Source organism: Lactuca sativa, chromosome 2 (assembly GCF_002870075.4).
Source record: "Lactuca sativa cultivar Salinas chromosome 2, Lsat_Salinas_v11, whole genome shotgun sequence".
Taxonomy (NCBI): Eukaryota; Viridiplantae; Streptophyta; class Magnoliopsida; order Asterales; family Asteraceae; genus Lactuca; species Lactuca sativa.
In genome coordinates, this window is record NC_056624.2 from 196,860,487 (window position 1) to 196,884,988 (window position 24,502).

Genomic DNA, 24,502 nt, shown 5'->3' on the forward strand with positions numbered 1-24,502 from the left:
AATAAATTAATAATCCAATAAAAAATAGACAAAATTGCAAAAATGGTCCCTGTGGTATGCATTTTTTTGGGGGGGTTTAGTCCAAACCACAACTTTTTGGGAATAGTGGTCATTTTAAGCTAGTTTCCTTGCACTTTTGGTCCCCCATAAAACTGAAAAGACTAAAATGCCCTTCTGATACATTTTTTATGGTTTTTGCTGTTTAAGTTAAAGTTTTATTAATAAAAAATATGGGGCCCCTTCTCTCTCTCTCTCTAGAGGGGGAAAGTTGTACAAGTCAAAAATCTTGGGGGTTTCTTTTAATTAAAACATAACAGAGTTTGCATAGTTATCGACTTTTACTTTGCGTCTTGTTGCAGTTCGAATGAAGGGGAAAACGATCGCAATCGATTCCGGTTGTGTTCAATCGAAGCCAGAGGACATTCATCACAACTTGCGATGGTGGAGAGGGCAACTTACAGTGGGGTTAGGTGGTAACGAGGGCAGAAATCGATGGCGGCACGATGGAGGCGAGATGGTGGTTGTGGCGGCAGGAGGCTGGAGGGAGTAGGAGTTGGTGGTGATCGGAAAATAGTCAATTTCGTGAATGAAAAGCAACGTTGGCAATGGCTCCGGTGGTGGCGGTGGTAGTCGAAACTCTACAACAATGGTAGCGGTAGATGGTCGTGGATGGCAACCCCTTGGCTGTCTTGCTATCTTCTTCGTTTTCCGAGCAGCAGGTCGTCGAGAGGAAGATAGTAGGAGGTGGGATGAGCTTTGGTGGGGTTTGATAGTAGTTCACGGTGATCAACGCCACCGATCGTGGTTCTTGATGGTTACAACAGCAACAACACCACTGATCAGAGAGAGAGAGAGAGAGAGAGAGAGAGAGAGAGAGAGAGAGAGAGAGAGAGAGAGAGAGAGAGAGAGAGAGAGAGAGAGAGAGAGAGAGAGAGAGGACATGTGGGCCCAATTTTATATTTAATAATAATAATAATTTTATATTTTTATGCAATTTATGAGTATTTATATATTTTATAAAATCTTTAAACTTATACGTAAAAGTTTGCATGTTAAAAGAGAAAAATAAATTTCCGTTTCCCCGTTGGGGGTGGGGATGAGAGTTTATTTATATTCCCGATGGGGATGAGGATGAGGATTAGAACGAGAATTCGGGAATGAGGATGGGGATTGGGGTCACTTGTGTTCTCCGCCTCGATTGCCATCTCTAGTTATATACACCCACCTAAAATTACATTTTCTTTGAATACCTTCCAAAATTTTTGATAAATAAGACAGTGCAAATTGCATACCTCCTTTTTTACATATAGAAATAAATTTTATTAGCTAGGAGAAAGCTCAGTTACCGATGTAGAAAGTTGGAGGAGAAAATCAAGTTAAGTACTATGCTTTTTTTTTTTTGAAATTGGTAGGCCACACACATGTCATAAAAATCTCATAGGGTGTAATCTCGTTTCAAAAGAAAATCAAAGTTGAAATTAATCTACTCGACCTTAAAAGGTAAAAAATGTGCATCTTTTTGTGGGATGTGGAAAACTACAATTTTTAAGATTGAAAAAAATGAGAATGACAGTTGTAAAGTGATGGCTTCAACGATCATCTGTATCACTTTTTGAGGGTCAAACATATTTAAGCTTCAAATTTCCAGAAATTAAAAGTGGTTTACTCAGAAAAGAAACGTTCTCACATTTGAAAGATTAGAAATCTCCATATTATCCACCACAATGTTATAAACCTTACTTTCATGAAGGTTCGCTTTAAGATCAGATGCTAAATAAAAGCACATATGCAAACTATTAAGATTCAACATATTGACCAACATATTGTCACATCCACATATATGAGATGTGACAAGGTAAGCTATTGTCGGGGAAAATTAATACATCTCAAAATAAATAGATAAAGTTAGGAAATTTGCATACTTTGGTGGAAATAAAATGAATTCCTATTTTCGATTCTAGCCACTACACATTGATTTACTAATCGTTTAAATTTTTGTGGAGTTTTGAGAACCATTTTTTATTGTTATAGGTAGGGTAATAATATTTCCAAGAAAAACAGAACTCACCCCATATAAATGGAAGCATGCATTTGCTTGAAAGACTAGGATGTCGTAGAAAATATACAAAATATTTCACCACTTGAAGATGAAATTGAGAAGGCCAAACAAAAAATACTAGAGCAAGAAATAGCTATGAGAATGTTGGTCTCATCTACAATGGAAAAGCTCGCTTACGAAGAATAATTACGCTACATCATTTACAATAACTAAACTCTAAACGATAAACGATTAATAAACGACCACTACTGCTACCATAACGACAATGATGTCTATTTCGGATTAGATATGCTTTGTTTTATGTTTTTAGACTTAAATATGTATTGTAATTTTTTTAATTCTAAAAGTCAAAAAATATAATTAAATATATGTTTCTTCAAATCGGTTTTGAAACCCGTTTCATACAATCTGGTTTTGATTTTATTTTAACCGGTTCCTATGGGTTTAGGTTTTTTTAAATCCGATTAAGATCTTATCCGGTTTGGGTTCAATTTAGTTTGGACTTTGTTGATCAAATACGATCTGACTTCAAAATTGATTTGGATCCCGAAAAAAATATAATTTGTACACCTATAATATTGTCGTCATATAAAATCAAAACAAAGAATACAATTTTTCTTTTTACAAAACCACCGTAAAGAGATGCGATTATTGATGAATTAAGGACGGTAATATTTTGTTAATTAGATAAGTGCATTGTAATCTCGATGTTGTTGCATTGGTAAAATTGGAGTTTATAAGTTACATTCGACCCTTCAGAAACTAACAACTCTATTGTTAACTTTTACTCAATATAATAAAAGAAATTCATTAAAACATTAAACAAAAATAACAATAAAAACATTTATTGCATCAATAATTCGGTTTCTTTTTTTAACAGCTGAATTTTGTTAAGGTCTTTTTCGGGACAGTGACACACTTGTGACACAACTTATTTACAAAAAGAAAAATCTTTATTTTTTTGTGTGGATAGCGACATGGCTCATGTACAGAAACTAAAAAGTATCATTCAAGACTCTAACTTGAATTTATGAAGAGATATGCGTTAAGGCATCACGTGGTTGTAAAGAAGAGACATAGTCCATTATGTCAATGTCACGAACAAATAATTTGGTATTATCACAGCCAAATAATCGTTTGGCCTGATTTATATAGACATTAAATGTATATTGTTAGTAAAACATAGAATCCGTATGTAGCTATTTAGTTACATATGAGAAATAAGCCTAAATTTCAAATTTATATAGAAGACGAACAATGTGGATCGAAAACATCAAATCATTTTCATATAAGATTTAACATAAAAGTTCAAATGAATATATATACTCAAAATTGAAAAAGAAAAAAAAAACTTTTTTTTTTCTCTTTAAACCAAAACAAACCCAAATTCTGGATTTTGCCTATTTTCACTCCTACAAATCGAAAGAATCTTGCATGGGATAGGGAGGGTAAATATGTACTTATAACAAAGCTGGATTTTACGCTCTATTAGTTTGTATTGGGAGTGCAGACTTGTACAGTACAAGCATGAATTGCAAGGCGGTTTAGGTTTGTGGTCTACGAGGCTGACCGGATCATTTTCAATCGATCCTTTGAGAGAGACTTCTCCAAAACCCGGTTCCGTAGAACGTCTCCCACATCTCATTTTCTAACTCGATTAAATCTTCGTCAGAGTCCATCGATTTCACAACTAACCGATCGGCCGCCGCCGTATGGAGGGAGAACTCCGTCCCATCGATGCTGATCCCGTCAACGCCATGCGAAGTTTGGATCAATACCCCTTTCTTCTTGAGCCGGCGGCGCCGCTTCTTTCTTAAAGCCTTCCGGCACAAACCCGCCGGAACCTTGTACACGGCCAACACCAAAAAGTTAACGACGGTGCAGGGGAAGCAGCAGACCACCGCTGCACATTCAGCTGTGGTTCCTCCGGCGACCTCGGCTAAGCGGTGGTGACTACCACGGGATGAACACTCCTCTGGATCTAACAAAAACTGCCGGCGTTCCATTGGAGATCCGTGGAAGGCGATCTGTTGTTTTTTCGTGACCATTAATCAAGACCCACCGATCAATTGAATGACAAAATCCACACCTCCCAAGTCCCAGTTTCGTGTAGAATCAAACACCGTCCGACGAACGGGTTATACGACGTCGGAATGGGTGGGTTGGGGAGATTTCCCGGCCATATGGGATCTTCGTCGTGGGTATAAAAATGATAGGGCAAAATCACGACGAAGAACCAATTGGATCGAGGAAACGATTAGATGGTATAAGTAATTATAGAAAAATATAGAAGGCTGATACAAATCTGATTTCCGAAATCGTCGGAAAACTATATTATTTATCAGCGTATTCGCCGGAAGCCACAGCGAGTTTTTATCAACTCCTCTCTCTTTCTCTCTCAGATAGATCAGTTTCTTTTTCTAGAAACACTTATATAATTAAGATATGTAGGGTGAGGTCGGATGAGAGAAGAAAATAGGGCCACCGTGTGTGTCTCTATGTGTGCATTTGGGTTAAGTGGTACGTGTAACGTAACCGATATACTAGTATATCTTTTTAATGGAAAAATAAATTGTCGTTTTTTACTTTATTTTTAAATATTTTAAAATAAAAACAAAATGATAATGCACTTACAATTAACACAAAATGGTTGATTACGTTAACCACCCAACGATGACAAATCGTCTCTCTTCTTTAATTTGATATTGTCGTTCTTTTGCTTTTAATCATCGAGATGGTAAATCATTGGGAATCGGGGACAAAAATTGGTATTTGGTGATGTTCTTTTTAAGAGATGAAATGTAGTTTTAAAACCAACTTTGAACACACTTACTAATCAAACCAAATGTAATACTACGAGTAAATGATAAATATAGCCTAATCCTTTAATCATTTGTCAAGAAATAATATTAAAAAAAAAAAAAAAAATGTCAAAGAAATCGCAAGTTGACTCACGTGGCCTGCGATTTCACTTACTGGATTCCGATTTACGGCCCATCTGCTATTTCGTAGCCCATAACCCAAAGGATTTAAACCACAATAGAAAATTTTAATTTCATACTTTAAAGCTTTAGGAATTCTCTCCGATTACTAAGAAAAGTTTCTATCTAATAATGATGTATGTTATCTAATCTTTAGTTCTTTTGTTTGTATTTTCTTAGTTATGGTTTCAAAAATTATCGTTTTTATAAAACCTTGTAGTTTATGTTTTTAAAACTTGTAAGTTATGCATGAAAATTTGTAATTTGGAAGAGAAGAAATTGCAAATGGCATACCCATATGTGAATGTACAAGTATGTAATCACAAATGGTTCGAGAGCCTGATTCACCTTCGCCTCTCCAACGAATGTCGTGAGTATGCTTCAAGACTCATCCTCATAGCAAAAATCATGCAGAAATCGACCCATGGTCGATGGTGTTGCAATGGAACAATGGTGGATGGTGTAGAAAACGAACGGTGTTGGATGGGAGGTGTGTAGTGACGATGGTAGCGATCCGGTTAAGGAGGGTGGTGACCTTAGTGAGTGTTTGGTAATTTAGGGTTTAACATATCAGAGAAGATACAACGATCTGGTCTAGTTTAGCTTGGGGTGGGTGTACATCAGACGAATTTAAAATAAAATAAAATAAAATAATAAAAAAATAAAAACATTCAACAAATAATACTAAAATTAAAATAAAAATACGTAAGGGTATAATAGTTATTTTATTTTTAATATCAACTAAACACTCAACAAAACCAAACAAAAGAATTAAAAACCAAGCGTGTTGATTACTCAAAATCATGAAAAATATATGGAGTATGGTTAATTACTCGTTGATTACTCAAAATCATGTATGACAGGGACCAAAAAAATAATTACACATAAACATAAGATAACTTTGTCAATTATACAACATAAAACTACGATGGTTTGTCTAGTACAAGGTTTTTTGCTCATTCATAAAGTCCAATGGTTCAAAAAAAAATCATAGCTTTTGATCATATGTAGACAGAATCCAATGCCGTTTGTTAAGTCTTTATCCATATGTGCACATTGCTAACAAAAAATTATTGGATCATTATATCCACGTTAGGTTTTGTGAAGTTAGGAGTACATATTTTGGTGTCTTTTACAGTTTGACTATTTATAGTTTAATACATGTTATCTTCAATATATATATATATATATATATATATATATATATATATATATATATATATATATATATATATATATAAAACAGTTTGACTATTTATAGTTTAATACATGTTATCTTCAAAATATATATATATATATATATATATATATATATATATATACTATTTTATAAAAAAATCATACTATTTCTATAAATAACTTTAATATAATAATAATATTTTTTAAAACGTTCAAGTCTTTAAGCTTTAAGTACAATCAATCATCAATAGAATAATATTATATTTTAAATCGTTTAAATTGTTAAACTGAACGTACAATCAACGAATGCATATATTTCCCTAATTTTAGCATACTTTTGACTCAACCTCTTTAAATGTTGATTGAGTCTTGTTAAATCCGCATATAATGTCATACTAGTTTATAACCCATGGAAACCACAGTTCTAAAATTAATCAAATTTTCTTAGTGAAAGTTCAAAATTTATTAATTAATTATTTTAAATAAATTAATAATTAAAAGATATTTTTTTAGTTATATAAAATTATAATCGCTAATTTAAATAAATATATGAAATATTATATCAACTACAATTTGTATTAATTTTATTTTAATTTTATTCTAATGTTATTAATTTAATTTAATTAGAGTGAGAAATATAAAATTTGAAATTTGAAATGGAGAATTAATAGATTGACAAGTGATATGCATTAATTAGTGGCATAATATGGTGACACGTGGCAAAACATGAATAAAATATCTCTATTCTAATAAAAGAATAGGTTTAATCTTCTATTGACAAGTGTCATATAATTAGAACTCCTCATTAATGTTATATATCATTTATCATGCCACTTGTCAACCTATTAATTATAAATTTCAAATTTCAGATTTTAAATTTCCACTCTAATTACATTACATTAATAATTGATTATCCATTTCAAATTTCAAATATTAAATTTTCCTACTCTAATTACATTAAATTAATAATTGATTGTTCATTTTAATTTTCAAATTTCAAATTTTCTCACTTTAATTATATTAAATTAATAACATTAAATTGAAAAATAAAATAAAATTAATACATATTATAATATGATATAACTTCACGTATTTATTTAAATTAATGATTATAATTTTATATAACTAAGAAAATATCTCATAAGTAATAGTTTATTTAAAATAATTAATTAATAATTTTGATTTTTTGATATGAAAGTTTAATTAATTTTATAACCGTGGTTCTCACGGGTTATAAACTAGTGTATTAATTAAGAAGCCTAATATAATGACACATGTCAAAAGGATATTAAAATTATTCTTTTATTAGAATAGGGATATCTGATGATAAATTGATTTCTCTAGGATTCAAATTTTAAAATAAACATTTTTTGGGCCTTTACTATTATATCTCAACCTTTCCATTTCATCGTACAACCTTTGTTTGCATTAAAAACACACCTACCATGTTTCCTTTCAGTCTCTCTGCTCCACCTCTTTTAGTCACAAACCCTAGAGATCTAACATTTGTCTTTCATATGCAGGTTTTTACTTTGCAACAGAGTGACCTGTCGCCCCTCCCTCATGCGTCGGTCACTACCTCCGTTAACAAGAACACCACATCCGCTTCCCACTCTCGCTCCGTCAACACGAGTTTCACCATTACCGAACAACCATCATCTCGTGCTTCATCTCTATCAACAGTCCAAATCCACTCCCTGCTTCATCTCCTTCCGTCTTCAACCATTCAAATCAACTACTGTGTCCGTCTCCTACCACCCTTAAACACTCACGTCCAACATCATCTCCTTTTTTAACCACTTACCCATCTTTCTCTTATTCTCTCTACACCCACACCTACATGCCACTCCTTTCCTTTTTGGGTTAATTAGATCAAAAAATACTAAGTGGATATGCTAGCCAGCAAAATTGGGGCTTCAAAGGTACATATTACAGCATGTGGATTCCTAGAATGCATCCTTCTATATCTTTTATGATATTTGGAATCAATCATTTTGTATGACCATGCTGGTTTGCTTCTTTAAATAACTTTTGTAGTTTACTATCTGAAGCAGATGATGAAGATGGACAAGAAGGGCATGGCCATACCAATTGCTTATCTAACCACACATCACCACCATCAGTAGCACGCACAACATCGTTGTCACCACTATCACCACCGCCAAGTCAATTTTTAGAGAGGTAAACCTAAAACTTACCTTCCACTTGCTTCGCCTTCCATGAGTGTTTATCTTTTTCTTTTCTAACTTTGATCTAGCAGTTAGTCTTTTTTTTTTACCTGGATGAAGAGTTTGCATGATCCCCTGTGTAGCATCTTGGTATTCCCCGATACAATGTTTATTTCTAGAGTTAAGGTTCTCATCTATAACGTTCATCAAGTCCCAATGATGTAACATAGTACAAGACATGAGAGAAAGTTTTCTTGGTCCAACAAATATTTAAGTTTATATTAAAAAGGTCCAACAAATTGATACGTAACTTTGTTTGGTATTATCTAGAAGGATATGGATATAACATGGACACTTCTACATCATACTATGTTTATAGAAGTATCAGGAATACGTAAGTCATTGTTTTCAATCACGTGAGTATGGTATGTCGTTTGCATACAATATCATTTATTTCCAAAAGAACCCATTTGTCGGTGAAGCTTTACATGCATATACCATTGGATTTTATTGAAGGCTTATATTGTAATTTTTAACCTATGTCATATATGGGTGTATTTAGCTATTTTATTGCCTACATATATGGTACGCAGTCTTTTACATTGGAAAATAAGAATTTGAGTCTTTGTTTGTGAAAATATAAACTAGAAATACAAAACTTAGAAAATGAAAGTTTCAGGTTCATAAAAGCAACTCAACATAGACCGAAAATAAGGTTGAATATTACAAACCCATAGCCCATGAAACCGGTTAAAGTTTCGGAACAAGTTAAGATTTTATGATCATTTAGAGCTAACATCTAAGTGATTACTTACAATTTGCACGAAAATAACATATAAATAGATTTATCAGCCATTAAGGATTGTAAGAACTAAAGAATTGTAAATATTTTGTAACTTGATTAATACTTAATGATTTTTATGGTTTAATCTGATAACCGTAATGAAACTATTCAACAATTGAATTAATCATCGTCAAAAAATTATTCGCCGCCGCCACTTTGCGCGGGTACACGACTAGTATATATATATATATATATATATATATATATATATATATATATATATATTTGTTTCAAAGAACAATAAAATTATTTTAGCTTTCAATACTTGTGCCAAAATGGTAGCAAGTGAATGTTTTACATCAATTAAGATTGAAAAAATAATTAGACAAAAGAAAACAACACAATTTTCCCTATCATTCCCACCACCATCAACCACAATGAAGGCAACCACCGATATGAGAAAAGATTTTATTGGATATATATTGAATTCCTGTAGTCTATGATCCCTTTATACATAACCTGCCAATTAAGAGGCATTGTCTTCCTGCATTTCTTTTTATCCCCACAGAAGTCCTCCATGTCAACCATTGCCACCTTCGACCACTGGCTTTCTTTATAACTGGCTGATAAAACCTTTGATGCTTCATTGGAGAATCTCACCTTCTTCTTTGTTTGGCTCTTGGTGGGACCTAACATGCATCCAGAAACAATATAAACCCTTTAAATAATATGTTTAAATCATACAAATGATTAATTATCCTTTTAATTTTGCTTCTTTTTTAACATCTACCATCAAACGTTTCATGTACATAAGTCCCAAAACATGTATTATATAATTGGAAAAAGGGGGAAAAGAGAGAGAGAGAGAGAAGAAAACGTCCACAAGGTGAAATACCCAATTCGAATTCCATCTTTTTCATAAAGTCGGAAAGAAGGTGTTTATGAAACTGGTGAGCAAGAAGCACAACGCTTCCGGATACAACAAAAACGGTCATGAACCCTGTCCTCAAAGCATCGTTAGCCATTTTTTTTGTCCAAAATTATTTTCGATTCGGGGGTCTAAACCTACAAAAATGGGAATTGTTGGGGTTTAAAGAATTGAAAAATAGGGAAAACCATGATAAGGGAATTGAAAATTTAGCATTTTAAAGGGAAATGGTGGTGAAGAAACGATATAAGAAGAGAATGCAGAGGTTTATATGGGGTGACGATGGAACGAGGGGCAAAGGATCCAAAAACCATTAGTTTTTATTTTATTTATTTTTAATTATAGTAATTTTATTTTGTATTTTGGTGGTAACACAATCCACAAATGTTTGGTTTTAGCTCTCTTTTTTTCCTTTCTCTATTTTTTCTTATATATATATATATATATATATATATATATATATATATATATATATATATATATTTGTGATTTTAGCTTTTAACATTTTTAAAACCCAAATGGTTTCTTTATACGATGATTTAGATCTTGTTTAATATAGGGTTAGGTTCATATGAGACGGCCTAATTTTGTGAGACCGTGAGACACATTTTTTTATTTTTTTATTTATTTTTATTTTTTTAGTTAATTCAAGTTCCGAAAATAATATTAATTTTTTTTTTGGATTTTTCCATTTATTTTGCATTTTAAAATTATTTTTTAGAATATTTACAGTGTAATATTCTATTAGAATATTTCTGTTGAGTCAGTTTGTGTTGCGTCTTGGGCCTTAAGTTTTGTATCCGGATTGGGCCTGTCCATCCGTGTTTATCTAGATTAGGTCAGTGATTATCTAGATTAGCTAATAGGGTTTTACTATAAATATGCATGCATGTATGCATGATAAGTTGTTGATTTTGACGTTTAATATTGTAACCCTAAACACCTCTACAGTCGAAGTTCTTTATCGAACTCTTCTGAGGTGTTAAAGCATTAATCATTCGACATATTCAGCTTTATTCTTGTGTTCTTTATTACGTCCTTGTTTATTAACTTGCATAGAATCATATGATCCTAATAAGAACTTTGTTCTAACAATTGGTATCAGAGCAGGAGATTGTGTGATCAATACACATTCCTTTTGTATTCAGAATACTTTAGGGTTTCCGCTTTTATCGTATAAATAGAAGTCGTCTTCCTCATATCGACGGTAACTCTGTTTCTGATAAAACCCTAATCTCAAGTTTATAGGTTTGATTCTAGTAGCTCACCATGTCTCACGAAGATTCGCAAACAAACCCCATCAACATCTCAAACAGCATTGGATCAACAACCAAAATACCCATACTCTACACTCAAGACTATGAAGTATTGGCACATCACTTCGAAGACTACGTAGTTGGTTCTGAAGACAATGGCTATCTCATCTGGGAAGCTATCACGCTTGGACCATTTGTTCACTCAGGAACGAATACTACTGTCAAGTCCCAAAAGGAGTACAACAAGTTGGTGGCGGACGTAGACAAAATGTCGCAGGACGAGAAAGACAAATTTCTTTGTAATGTAAAGGCTATGAGGATGATCAGATTCGCCTTGCAATCTGACACCTTTCGGTTGGTTGGTTCATGCACAACATCCAAAGAAATCTAGGATAGATTGAAAGAGCTCTATTCGACCGATGAAGATTTGGAACACTCCATACAAACCTTGTTGTTGTCTGAATTTGGAGCTTTCGAACAGAAACCAGAGGAAAAACTCATACAGACTTTCGATCGGTTCAATCATCTCCTGAGTAAGATGATCAAGCATGGAATATAGTGGAAATTGATCGAGCAGAAAGTAACTTTTATGAATGGGCTGAGACCAGAATGGATGGTCGTTATATCAACTGTGAAAGCACATGAACAGTTCAAATCCTACTCTCTAGCGAAATTGGTGGCAATACTCAAGTCCCATGAAAGCATGGTAACCAAAGAAGCAAAAGTAGTTTCTGGTATGGGATCTCTGGCTCTTGTCTCAAAAGGAAAAAGTATCCCAGAAGATAAGGAAGAGACTGATATGTCTGAGTGTGATCTGACCAGCGAGGAATATGCTTTGATAATATCCAATCCGAAGAAGTTTGCAAGAAGAAAATTTCCTGTCAACAAGAACCGAAATTGGCAGGGAAGTTACAGCTCTGAGAAGGTTAAAGATGAAGCGAAGAACTCCTCTCAAAAGGATGATGAAAAGAAGGAGAGCAAGCTTGCAGGGGACTCTAGATATGACTGCAATTGTTGTCACAGCAAGAACCATTTTGCCAAAGATTGCATGTTAAGGAAAATGGCTGAGAAGAGAGAGGGTGAAGATGATAAGGTGTACTATATGCGCAAGTTAAAAGAAATCAAGAAGAAGAAGGTGACTAACAGCTCAATGAATGCCTTGATTGTTTTAGACATGCATTTTTGGGTGCTCCCAGCTTAAACAACGATATTAATGTTTTAGACATGTCACCCATATTCAATGGGTTTTGTGATGGGTCCACGCCTAACTGTCCATTTCGAGTAAATGGAACGACGTACGATTATGGGTATTATCATGATGATTGTATATACCCCGAATTTGTTGTGTTTGTGAAAACGCTAACACGTCCAAGTAATCCAAAACGCATAATGTACATTTTAAGAAAGGCTATGAAGGATGCCGAATGAGCGTTTGGATTCCTCAAGAAGTGTTAGCACATACTACAACATCAGACACGTCCTCAAGCAGTGGAAAAGCTTGCTCATATTATGTATGCTTGTATCATTTTACATAATATGATTTTAAAAGACGAGCACAAAATAATTTATCAGTATCAAGCAAATGACAATGCATCCTCAAGTGTGTAACATTCGTTTCCTAGGTACTTTTCTTTTCTAGCTTTAAGCATAAATTTCTTGCAAAATTGGTCCTTATGTTGGGCAGAAATAAGGAGTACGCGGGGCGTAGATCATTAAACGCATGCGAGGATTGCATGCTCTATGCAGGGCGTAGATGTGTTGTTGCTAAACCCTAATTTTTTTAGGATTGAGACCTAATTTAAACAACTTAAGTACCTTGATGCCTTTTCATGCTCAACCTCCACTCTCCCCAAACAGACATTTCGAAACCCTAAGCCCTTGTGAGCTTGTTTGAGCCTTTTGTGTGTGTTTTTGGTGTATATTGAATGGGAGGAAGTCTATCATTGCGGTTTGGTGTGGCTCAAACTTGAAGCTCCAGAGCCTTCGTCTCTTTTGCAAACTTATGGAGATATAAAGATCTTACATTTATGATTCATTGCTTTAGATATAGGTTAGCTTAGAGTTTTGCATGCTCTTGGGCCCATGGTTTTGGTTATTGTGATTAAAAGCTACTCCATAGCTTATGATTGTCATATCTTGTCATTTGTGAGGATTTTAAGTCATAAAAATTGGATCTTGATGGTTGTTTTTCATCTATGCAAGGGTTTAGAGTCATTAAAGGATGTTAAAGAATTAGGGTTTGGTTGTCATTAAACGATTCGATCGCGATCCTAGGTATGAAAAACGAGTCGGATCACAAACGGATCATATTTGACGTAGGATCGCAATTCGATCTGATCCTACCTTCCTTTTTTTGCAAATGATTTTTTTTACCACTTTACATCTTTTATCCTTTTGAACGAAAAATTAAATGTTTGAAATATTTCTCATGTTTTAAAATTATAAATTAAAATTATGTTTTATTTTGTTGGATCTTAGGATCCCGATCATGATATTGCAAACCTAAAAATGATCCTACATATGATCCCGATCTTGACAACCTTGACCTTAATATCATTTGTTAGGTATTCATATGAGATGAAAATCATACAATTAAAAGATACAAAAACAAAAAGAAAAAAGAAAAAAGATCTATATGGTTCATACAATTAAGGTAAACATGGTACTTCCACGAATGAACTAGAGAGATCTATTATTGATCTCGTAATGATGTTTACAATTACATTGAGCTTCTATATTAGAAAATTAGACATAGACTAATGAAAATGCATCTAAAAGATGTGAGACTAGAACATATCATCACTCCTTGTTTGGTGCTTATATTATTCAACAACACAATTATGATGTGTGATACCCTTGAATCTCGTCATAAGTAATCAATCTCCACAACTAAATGAGATGAGGTCGACTCGACAATGTTAATTTAAGCCCACATTCAATTTGATGGCTCGATCAACCCCTTTCAAACATGGGAGCTAAACTCGAAAGCTAGTTAGGTGCTTGCATAGCTCAAATATGTACATCAATATTATGATCAATAAAGGACAACCAATTAAATGTTCATTAGAAATATACTAAACAAAACAATCTTGATTTTAGATCGATTTGATATATAATCTGTATCTGAATACATACATAAAGTTTGGAAAGCTCAATTATAAGATTCAGTTGAGCATTTATATATAATCTCGATTCTCAAACCCAAATCATTGAATGAATTCATATTTGTATGTATGTCAAGATTGATTGACTTTAACTTTATCGAACATAAATTACCACATGGAATGAGTCAATGAGATATAGTTCACCATAATACATGGTGAAGAGGGAGAAAAAAATGGGATATGGTGGTAAATTGTTGATTTCGATTTCCATGTGCAATAGTTTGTTCAATCATTGAAGTTGGTCAATTTCAATTTTCCATGTTAAATCTCATCATGGGTTAAGTGATTTACTTTATCCCAAAGATGCAGTCATCTCGAAAAGGCAATGGCTTTCTTCACTTGGCTCTCTCGTGCCCGATCGTCTTGTAAACCCAGCAAATTCTTTCAAAACTTCTTCGTTCAGTCCAATCACACTGCTCGATTTCAATTTCAATCTCAATCACGCATTCTAGAGAACACCATCATAGTCAACTCGAGCAACAGCAACAAACAATCATGGAGGACTTATTTGCTTCCAATTGTTCTCGCCATCTCCGGCGGCTCACTTGCACTCCAGTTACAGAAAAACCCGTCACTATGCGATTCCCCTAATCTCCAGGAAAGGTATTTCCGTTTTTCATCATCTTCATTTCGATGATTTCTGACTTGGGGATTGGTTGTATTGGTTCTACTGAAATGGATTTTTTGAACCTTTCAATTCCAGAAGTGGGCGTATTGGGGGCAAAGATAGCACGGAGCGTGTTGTGAAGGGCTCGTATAAGCCAGTCCCACCCGAGCTCATCACTGAACTCAAGACCATATGTCAAGTACTCTATCATATCGTCCATTAATAATGTCTCAAATTTCTTCCTGCGTTATTGAAACCCTAATTACTTTCTATGGATTTTGTTACAAAACTATCACCAACTATTTATTTAGCAGTGTTATTCAATAGAGTTTGTGAACTATCTTGCTACAAAATGTACACCAACAGGGGTGTTTTGCACTCGTTTAACAGGATAACATCACACTGGATTATGACGAAAGATATTTCCATGGGAAACCACAATACAGCTTTCACAAAGCAGTCAACATCCCTGATGTTGTTGTGTTTCCAAGGTCTGAAGATGAAGTGTCTAAGATTGTCCGATCTTGTAACAAACATAAGGTTGGATCATTCGCATGGAATTTAATGCTAATGTATTAAAAGATATTTTGATTTGCACCCTATTAAGCTCTTTCATGTTCCATATTCAGGTCCCTATTGTACCTTATGGTGGAGCTACATCAATCGAGGGTCATACTTTATCTCCTAATGGAGGTGTCTGCATTGACATGACCTTAATGAAAGTATGAAATACTCTTTCTTGTTGAAACCATGAACAACCTTGTGACATTGTTGGTTGATTTTTTAACATGTTGACTTACAGAATGTTAAAGCATTACATGTTGAAGACATGGATGTTGTTGTTGAACCTGGGATTGGATGGATGGAGCTTAATGAATACTTAGCACCTTATGGTCTATTCTTCCCCCTCGACCCTGGTTAGTTTCTATTTTCTACACTTTATATGTTGCAATCATGCATGTTAAAATGGTTTTTCCTGTCATTTATGCGCAAATTTAGTACATTTATCTCCCCTGTTTTGTATATATGAAAACTTATTCTAATACATTCCATCATTCTTGTTTCACCTTTATCTGTATTTGGTGATTAAGGTGTATACATTTATATTGAGTAGGACCTGGAGCAACCATTGGAGGGATGTGTGGGACGCGTTGTTCTGGTTCTTTAGCTGTTAGGTAGACACTTTGTCTTGTGTATTTATTATAAGACATCTTAAGAATGAAAATTGTTGCATTTAGTTTACTTTAAGTTTGTATTGCTAGTATCTGTTTCCTGCTTTATTGCTAGTATTGATTTTCATTATTTCTGCATTCTTACAGTCTTCACCTGCTTACCCTTCCTCCTCTTTACTTTCAGCTGTATTGGGAATCGTTGTTGTTACTTGTTAATATTAAATGAATATGGTAATTTATGGTTTTAATTTTATGTATTTGAATTTATACATGTAGATATGGAACCATGCGTGACAATGTCATCAATCTCAAGGCTGTTTTAGCTGATGGAGAAGTTGTTAAAACAGCATCTCGTGCTCGAAAAAGTGCTGCTGGGTGAGTTTTAAAACTGTCATAGTTCATTTATTTTATATATAACAAAAAGCCCATTTTTTTTAATATATTGTGGGTATGAAGAAAAGATTATTAGTGTGGGTTTTTATATCATAAGAATTACGCAGATATGATCTTACACGGCTGATGATTGGAAGTGAAGGCACTTTGGGTGTGATAACAGAAGTTACATTGCGTCTACAAAAAATTCCAGAGCATTCAATTGTAAGTTCATTCTACTGAAATTACTTAAAACTCCCTTTATATTTATATGATAATGAATTCAATTGGTTGCAGGTGGCAATGTGTAATTTTCCTACAGTCAAAGATGCAGCTGATGTGGCAATAGCAGCTATGTTATCTGGCATACAAGTATGTGTCTTCCACTAGTTTTCAGCTCTGATTAATATTAATAATATATAAGTACTTTTTATTTACTTTGGTCCTGTTTTTGTCAGGTGTCAAGGGTGGAGCTGTTAGATGAGGTTCAAGTGAAGGCTGTTAATCTTGCTAATGGAAAAGACTTGCCTGAATTTCCAACTTTGATGTTTGAATTTATAGGCACAGGTATTTAAAAAAAAAAATCTTAAAATGAATAAATTTCTTTTAACAAGATTGCTAATTTACTGTTTTACAGAGGCATATACACGTGAACAGACACTTATAGTTCAAAAGATTGTATCAGAGCATCGTGGGTCCGACTTTGTTTTTGCAGAAGACCCACAAGCTAAAAAGGAACTTTGGAAGGTTAGTTTACCTCTTTAATCTTCTTGATGATTTTTTACCTTTTAAGTATCTTAATTGAATTTTTATTTCTAGATAAGGAAAGAAGCTCTGTATGCCTGCTTTGCAATGGCACCTGGTTTTGAAGCAATGACAACAGTTAATCTCTGTACCTTGTTTCTTTTGAATTTGAAACAATGAAATGTATGATGGTTGACCAGAAAAGTCAAAGGGTATCTATCTTCTTTTTGATATTTTATAATTTTCAGGATGTATGTGTTCCCTTATCACATCTTGCTGAAATAATTTCTAAATCTAAAGAAGTTCTAGACGCTTCATCACTGCTGTGGTACGTGACATGACATCTTTGGTCCATAAATGAATCTGTGTTTTAATTTTTTAGGTTTTGGACCGAATTCATTGAAATATTTATAGTTTTTACTGTACACATTTGTTAACAGCACAGTGATTGCTCATGCTGGAGATGGTAACTTTCACACAGTGATTTTATTTGATCCAGCAGACGATGAACAACGTAAGGAGGCTGAAAGATTGAATAATTTTATGGTTCATGCTGCTTTATCAATGGAAGGTACTATTTTTTTTTTTTTTTTTTTTTTTTTTTTTAAATTATTAGTTTGTTTAACTACATTTACATGTGAAATTGTAACCCTCTTAGGTACATGTACTGGAGAACATGGCGTGGGTACTGGGAAAATGAAGGTATATATATAGGACTCAACTGTAACAAGTAGTCTAATAAGATTGTTAGCTAGTTAAATGGTCTAAAATGCCCTTCTTCATTCATGGGTTGTATTTTTTGCAGTATCTTGAGAAAGAACTTGGAACAGAGAATTTGAGGACGATGAAAAAGATAAAGGCTGCTTTGGATCCTAATGGCATTATGAATCCAGGAAAGCTAATTCCACCTCATATTTGCTTGTAATATGGACCCTTGTTTATAGGTTATTACAAGTATTATACTTTACAACACATGACATGTAATTTGTAACAAAGAAAACTCAATTGGCCTTGGGGCTGTGTACTTTATGATCAGTCACCACTTTTGCATAGAGATTAGAACAATAATATTAAAAATAAGAGAAAAACACAAATTTAGCATAATCCTTTAATCTTATTCCAAGAAAAAACCAAAACATTAAGAAATGACTCATATAGCCATTGAAATCCTCATGGTATTCGATTCTGTCATTTGGAGTTAGACCGATGAATTACGATTTCATCGAAAGTATATATAAAAAAAAAAAATCAAAATTTGCCATTTTGGCATGATGAAATAACAAATGTCATTTGGCCTTCTGCCATTTTCTTTGAGACCCCATATGCGATTTCCTTAATCCCATCTACAATCTTCTTACCTCAAATGCGATTGTATAGGTTCAAATGGAAACAAAAATAAGTGACGTTGCCTCTTTATTTCAAATAAAACATGAGAAATATATCATTACTCAACGATCATTTACTCAAACAAAAATAAATGACATCATTTTTTTTTTCAATCTCGACCTAAAAACAAACAAGATATATGGCCAAATCTAAAAGGTAACTAAGAAAATAAGTACTTTTCTACACTTTGCACTATAAATAAATAGATAAAAATAAACCATTTATAGTTACCAATTCAAATTAAATACATAATCATTTCAAATAAGAGCTATGAAAGTGATGAGTATGTATCATACGTCTCCTGAGTTCCGTATTCTACACTCCCCTGCACGAGCATCCAACCGTTGAGTTACAAAAAGCTGCAGTGTTATGGCACTTTGCTTTCTTTGTGCTCCTCCTTTCTTTTCATTTACTTCTGTTTTTCAAATAACGTCATGTTAAAACTGAAAGAGAAAACTCAAGTGCCATCCAAACTGTCTTTAGAACTTTGGCAAACTTGATTGCTATTATACAGTCTAATATTGATTTTACATAAGTTAAATAAAGGCTTTTATGTAAGATTTCTTGAGATTATGTGTTAATCATTTTCTCCGATTAATTTGACATTTGTTATACTTCAAAAACTAATTATTTATTGAAGTAGGTATAGAATGTAGTAAAAACGTTTTGAATTATTTTATAATCAAAACTATATCGTTAATTATATAGTATAAGTTTGCACATATATCAACATATATACACGTTCCAAAATGAATAAAATTATTGTATTTAGAAACATTTGAAGGAGGAAAAAGTTAGTTGTAGACTTCGACTGTCCGACAGCTAACCCACGAACACAGAATCAATCACTATATGCAGTCCCACCACAACTTCTTTACATATCCGAAAGTAATATTTTTTATTTTTCGAATATCCAAAAGAAATTTGATAATAAATAAAAAAATTAAAAAAAACCTAGGGTTTCGTATTCTCTCAACCATCTAACTTCCAATTTTCCCCAATCATTTTCCACGATTTTCACGAACGAATTCGCTCCCGCTTTTTCCTCCTACATAAAACTTTTCAGCAAATTTCGTCTCTGGCTATCGGCGCAAGTGCCGACCCCCTACGGGCCCTTGATTTCCGCGTGAAAAATCGTTCAAGGTAACATTATCTTCTTCAATTAGATCAAGAACTTATCGGATTATATGCAATTGTAATGGTATTTCCTTTTCAGTAACAGCTTGTGATTGTGTTGACCTTAATTTGTAGTTAGAAACGTACGTGCTGTTAAATTCTTAATCATGATCGCGATTGCTCTATGTTTTGATTCAAGTTGTGTGATAATTACAGGGTCCAGTTGTCGTTTACTTTTATCTCAGTAGACTTATAATTCGCCGGGGAAGTGAAACTTTGTGTACTGTAAACGATCGGGTTCAGGAATCTTCGATCGGTAGGTGTTTTTTTTGTTACTTCTAGGCTGATTTGATGAACACCTGCTCTGAATATGGAATCTGAGATTGAGCAGCCTGCGGCGACTGTAGTCAAATGGTGTGATTGTGGATCTGATTGTTGTTCTGCAAAACTTGACAATATTGGGCCATGGATACGTACTACTAAAAGAAAAGTTGATGAGATAGATGACAATAAATTCATCATACCCGGTCTTTCAATTCCACAAGTGGCTCGTGTCGACATTGGAAATGAATGTGCTGCTCTTCGAGAGATGGTTAGTAACCAACAACAAACAATTCAAGATTTGTCAGATGAACTAGATGAGGAAAGAAATGCAGCTTCCTCAGCTGCTAACGAGGCCATGTCAATGATCTTGAGGTTACAGAGTGAAAAAGCTGAAATCCAAATGGAAGCCCGCCAATTCAAACGCTTTTCAGAGGAGAAGATGGCTCATGATCAAGAAGAGCTCATGGCAATGGAGGATTACTTGTACGAAAAAGAACAGACCATACAAGCTTTGACTTGTGAGATCCATGCATATAAACACAGGATGTTGAGTTTGGGTCTCACAGAATCTGAAATAGAAGGGGACAACAATGGTTTACCACTCATTAATAGCAGTGAAGCAAACTTAGAGAACCAATTTGAGTACAATTACCCTCCTCTAAAATGCAGTGTGAATGAACATCATGGTGATGCAGAAGTTGAGAATGAAACAGCTGATATAGAAGAAAGGATTGATGAATTGGAGAGAAGTCCTAAGCATAGTCCAGTACGCGAGATATATACTGTTGACACTATCCGTAATGATGCATCTTTTGATTATGATCCGAAGGCTAATCTTGCTACATATGATGATCTTAATGATGCTAGAAATGAGTCATCATATGGTGGTATTGGGGATACAGATGTTAAGAAGTTGTATGCAAGGCTTCATTCACTTGAGGCAGATAGAGAATCCATGAAGCAGGCACTGATATCCATGAGGACTGATAAAGCACAATTGGTATTGTTGAAAGAAATTGCTCAACATTTGTATAAAGACATGGCACCACCACCAAGCAGGATGCCTGTTAAGAAGCCATCCATATTTAGGAAATTTTCCTTTATCATGTTGTTCAAGGTAATATTATATCTTTCTACAATTGGTTAAACATCTTTTTAGTTTTTAGCTCTTTTGGTGAAACTTTTACTTACATTTTTCATCTTCATCTCTTTTGGTCAGTGGATTGCATCATTTCTTTTTTGGAGGAGAGCACATCGAAGCAAGTAAGTTGCATTCCCTGTCTTGTTCTTCCATTATCTTTAAGTGTTTTATTTGCTCAAAATCACAACATTTTTTTTTCAGATACATGTTTGGTATGTCGGTGAATAATGTGGGCTTGCGAATGGTGATAGACAAGGGACCTCAGATAGGGCAATGGAGGTGTCTTTCAAGAACGCGGTTCTTGAAATATTGATCTCTAGTTTGGAGCTTAAACCTGGTTTGAACATCTACATCACACTTTGATTTTTAGTTTTTTTTCTTAGAAAAAATTCCGATTATTTTCTTCTTATGGTATTTCTTGGTGAAGTGGGTTTGCATATGATTTGTTGAGAATTGGAGTGGTTTACATGTTGATTAGTGTTGTGGATACATATGTAGTGGTAGGAGATTGCTGGCTTGTAAGATTGCAATGTTTGATGCATGAATATAATGTGGAAATTAGCTTGTGTTTGTTCAATTGGATTCTTGGAAATGTAAAAGAGGGGAGATTAAAGGGTGAGTTGACATCATATCATAATAAATATACAAAAGTGATCGCAGATTTACATCACTCATACAGGGTATGAACGAAGATTACCATTTTTATTTGAAGGGACTTTGCATACTGTTCTAACCAATCATGCTGTCTTGTGGGAAATATTGGTACTCACTCTTGACTGGGCACCTCTTTCTTTTGTTCCTGATTGAACATGCTAACAACGATTGTGGAAAACGAATAGGATTGAAATAACAGTCAACCTAGATACCAACAAACAATATTCCAAAAGAATATTTAAACAATCAACCAAATATAAATAAATACTAACATAAATTTGTTTAGTTCCGCTATCGATATATATTGTATGTCCATAAGACAAGATGATATCTTTTTACTCTAACGAGAACCAAAACCGAGAAATTACAAACATCAAACAAAATACAACATATTGCTAAACTGTAACCCTGCTAAATCGCCAATCGAACGTGATTACAAACTATTTATTGAGCCTTCTAAATCAAAACAAATTGCCTCGATAAAAGACCCTGAAGTAATCAATCATTTAACTAATAAACTAGAACTCTAGGAACCCTAGAGCAGACCGGTCCTCAGCATGACTGATTGATCAAGTGGGAGACACATGTGTTCAAGGTAAGATGTCAAACCCTGGTCCATTGAAGGTGATGAAGTGGTAAATTTTTATGAGATTGTATGCAGAGGATTTGTCCGCATGTTTGACCTCATAATTCCATCGGGATCTCTCTTGGTTCATGCAAATTAAAAAGGAAAATCATCAAAATTCAATAGGATGATGAAGGTAGCATTGGTTCTCGAGTTACAATCTCAAGTACTTCACATTTGCATATTAAAAGCAAATGAAATACCAGATATTGTGCCGAATTGAGTATATTTTTGTTTGTGGAATAATTAGAACAGAGAAAAATATGACAATAATTCCAAATAAAGTATGTTTCTTGATACTTGAATGCGTTTATAAAGAGAAAAATGCTTAAGCACTAAATAACTAGACTTATCTCTTACTTACAAACTACTCCTTAGACTTTTAACGTAGGTTGTTAGAAAATTCCTAAATCTCAACTTTGACTTATAATAAAATCAACCTTTATTTTAATTACAATAGCCATGTCATTTAACTGAGCTCGAATACCATACCTTGGATAATGAACCCGTATCCACTCTAACCTTTTTGAGTCGATGAAGTCTTTCACACCAACCAAAGGCCTAACGAGTTTAACTAACTTTTTCATGATCTCTACTAAACCTTTCGCTACCTTAGCACGCTTATCAGACCATGTACAAACCCTATATACCTGTGTTTTGGCAAATGCTCTTAACTTTACACATACGTAAAATGTCGAACCATGTGATCCTCTACCCGATTAAACCAAAAGCCCTTCCTGTTGAGCCCTTGAGTTTCATCTATCGAGATCATCGTGAATAAACGTCCTATGTAGCACGACGGGTGAAAGATTTTCTTTGTACTCAACCACCCACCATTGATAAAGGGGACGACTTGAAGACAACCAACATAACTCAGGGAGCAAGCTTGGAATAGTAACCGCTAACTAGGAGTACACGTAGGACATGAAATGGCGTTTTCTATGCATGTGTGGCAATAAAACCTACTACTAGGAGTTAGTCTACTACAATGGCTTAGAGGTCCAAAAAGCACGCAAAAAAAAAAAAAAAAAAATCTTTAAGCCCTACAAAGCCAAAAATAAACATGAGACCTTTTAAACAAAAAAAAGAAAAGTTTGTTATGCTACCGTATAATTTATCCCATCAATACTATTGCATAGTGATGTTTTTATTAATCCAAAACGAAAGTAACAAACATTGATTTGATGTGTTCAAGAACAAACCAAAAATAAGAGTGGGTTCGTCAAATTATAGGATCATGAGTCGTATTAAAAATACTTACTTTTAGTTTGATTGAGGTGTTTCAAATTTTTGTATGGTTGAATCTCGTTTTGCTCGACCAAGCGCATATGAGGATGACCCATACACTAACCCTGCCCTAATTCCATAAAAATGGTGTAAGAATTAGACAATCTCTATCAGTGGTGGTAGTAGGGAGGACTGTTTTCGATGTTGACCTCCGACATTAGAAAAAAGAAAATAACAAATAGATATTGTAAAAATTGTCTTCTCGGTATGACTAAGTGTGACAATTTATGACACGGCGCGACAAAAATACACAACAAGAAATGAAATTGGGTCGGAACTAAAATTTGAATTCGTATTCGTGTCAAGTGTAAAAAACATGATGTCGTGTCGTGTCGTGTTCGTGTTCAAAATTTGACACGAAATGGACACGATTTAGCATTTATTTGTCGTGTGTGTTGTGTTTATCGTGTTATACATGATTAAGTATTAATTAAATAACTAATTATTATTTTATGTTATCTTTGTCGTGTGTGTCGTTTTATAATTGGTTCGTTTCCGTTTTAGTTAAAAGAAACACGACATCGTATCGTGTCCTGTTCGTATTACATAAAACTT

The 24,502-nt window shown here is 33.9% G+C and overlaps 4 protein-coding genes across 5 annotated transcripts; 2 read left to right on the forward strand and 2 right to left on the reverse strand.

The window, feature by feature from the left end:
• Positions 1-3,319: 3,319 nt before the first annotated feature.
• On the reverse strand, positions 3,320-4,547 carry LOC111899805 (uncharacterized). Its single transcript, XM_023895663.3, has one exon. It carries the CDS (start codon positions 4,105-4,107, stop codon positions 3,640-3,642), a length of 468 nt encoding a protein of 155 aa, XP_023751431.1. The 5' UTR covers positions 4,108-4,547; the 3' UTR covers positions 3,320-3,639.
• A 4,923-nt stretch (positions 4,548-9,470) lies between these two features.
• On the reverse strand, positions 9,471-10,312 carry LOC128132106 (uncharacterized). The gene is made up of 2 exons (XM_052768147.1): positions 10,067-10,312; positions 9,471-9,860 (listed from the first exon to the last, which is right to left on the reverse strand). The coding sequence occupies exons 1-2, from the start codon at positions 10,194-10,196 to the stop codon at positions 9,640-9,642; spliced, it is 351 nt and encodes a 116-aa protein (XP_052624107.1). The 5' UTR covers positions 10,197-10,312; the 3' UTR covers positions 9,471-9,639.
• Positions 10,313-14,623: 4,311 nt separating this feature from the next.
• On the forward strand, positions 14,624-18,464 carry LOC111899802 (D-lactate dehydrogenase [cytochrome], mitochondrial). 2 transcript variants are annotated; one of them, XM_023895658.2, is made up of 16 exons: positions 14,624-15,122; positions 15,223-15,325; positions 15,517-15,666; positions 15,756-15,848; positions 15,929-16,043; positions 16,241-16,301; positions 16,575-16,673; positions 16,799-16,895; positions 16,968-17,042; positions 17,129-17,237; positions 17,308-17,417; positions 17,490-17,552; positions 17,663-17,742; positions 17,855-17,985; positions 18,073-18,116; positions 18,220-18,464. In XM_023895658.2, the coding sequence occupies exons 1-16, from the start codon at positions 14,845-14,847 to the stop codon at positions 18,337-18,339; spliced, it is 1,728 nt and encodes a 575-aa protein (XP_023751426.1). In that variant the 5' UTR covers positions 14,624-14,844; the 3' UTR covers positions 18,340-18,464. The 2 variants fall into 2 exon arrangements, with proteins under 2 accessions (XP_023751426.1, XP_023751427.1); XM_023895659.3 differs by having other exon boundaries at positions 14,702-15,122; positions 15,226-15,325.
• A 1,266-nt stretch (positions 18,465-19,730) lies between these two features.
• On the forward strand, positions 19,731-21,958 carry LOC111899804 (myosin-binding protein 7). Its single transcript, XM_023895662.2, has 4 exons — positions 19,731-19,943; positions 20,133-21,357; positions 21,460-21,503; positions 21,583-21,958. The coding sequence occupies exons 2-4, from the start codon at positions 20,287-20,289 to the stop codon at positions 21,692-21,694; spliced, it is 1,227 nt and encodes a 408-aa protein (XP_023751430.1). The 5' UTR covers positions 19,731-19,943; positions 20,133-20,286; the 3' UTR covers positions 21,695-21,958.
• Positions 21,959-24,502: the final 2,544 nt, after the last annotated feature.

Excerpts from the sequence above, each read along its gene's own strand:
- LOC111899805 (XM_023895663.3), bottom strand. The coding sequence starts at position 4,107 with ATGGTCACGAAAAAACAACAGATCGCCTTCCACGGATCTCCAATGGAA.
- LOC128132106 (XM_052768147.1), bottom strand. The coding sequence starts at position 10,196 with ATGGCTAACGATGCTTTGAGGACAGGGTTCATGACCGTTTTTGTTGTA. Across the intron at positions 9,861-10,066 it reads AAAGATGGAATTCGAATTGG|GTCCCACCAAGAGCCAAACA; the intron begins GTATTTCACCTT and ends GATGCATGTTAG.
- LOC111899802 (XM_023895658.2), top strand. The coding sequence starts at position 14,845 with ATGGCTTTCTTCACTTGGCTCTCTCGTGCCCGATCGTCTTGTAAACCC. Across the intron at positions 15,849-15,928 it reads TTGACATGACCTTAATGAAA|AATGTTAAAGCATTACATGT; the intron begins GTATGAAATACT and ends GTTGACTTACAG. Across the intron at positions 17,043-17,128 it reads CTATGTTATCTGGCATACAA|GTGTCAAGGGTGGAGCTGTT; the intron begins GTATGTGTCTTC and ends TGTTTTTGTCAG.
- LOC111899804 (XM_023895662.2), top strand. The coding sequence starts at position 20,287 with ATGGAATCTGAGATTGAGCAGCCTGCGGCGACTGTAGTCAAATGGTGT. Across the intron at positions 21,358-21,459 it reads CCTTTATCATGTTGTTCAAG|TGGATTGCATCATTTCTTTT; the intron begins GTAATATTATAT and ends TCTTTTGGTCAG. Across the intron at positions 21,504-21,582 it reads AGGAGAGCACATCGAAGCAA|ATACATGTTTGGTATGTCGG; the intron begins GTAAGTTGCATT and ends TTTTTTTTTCAG.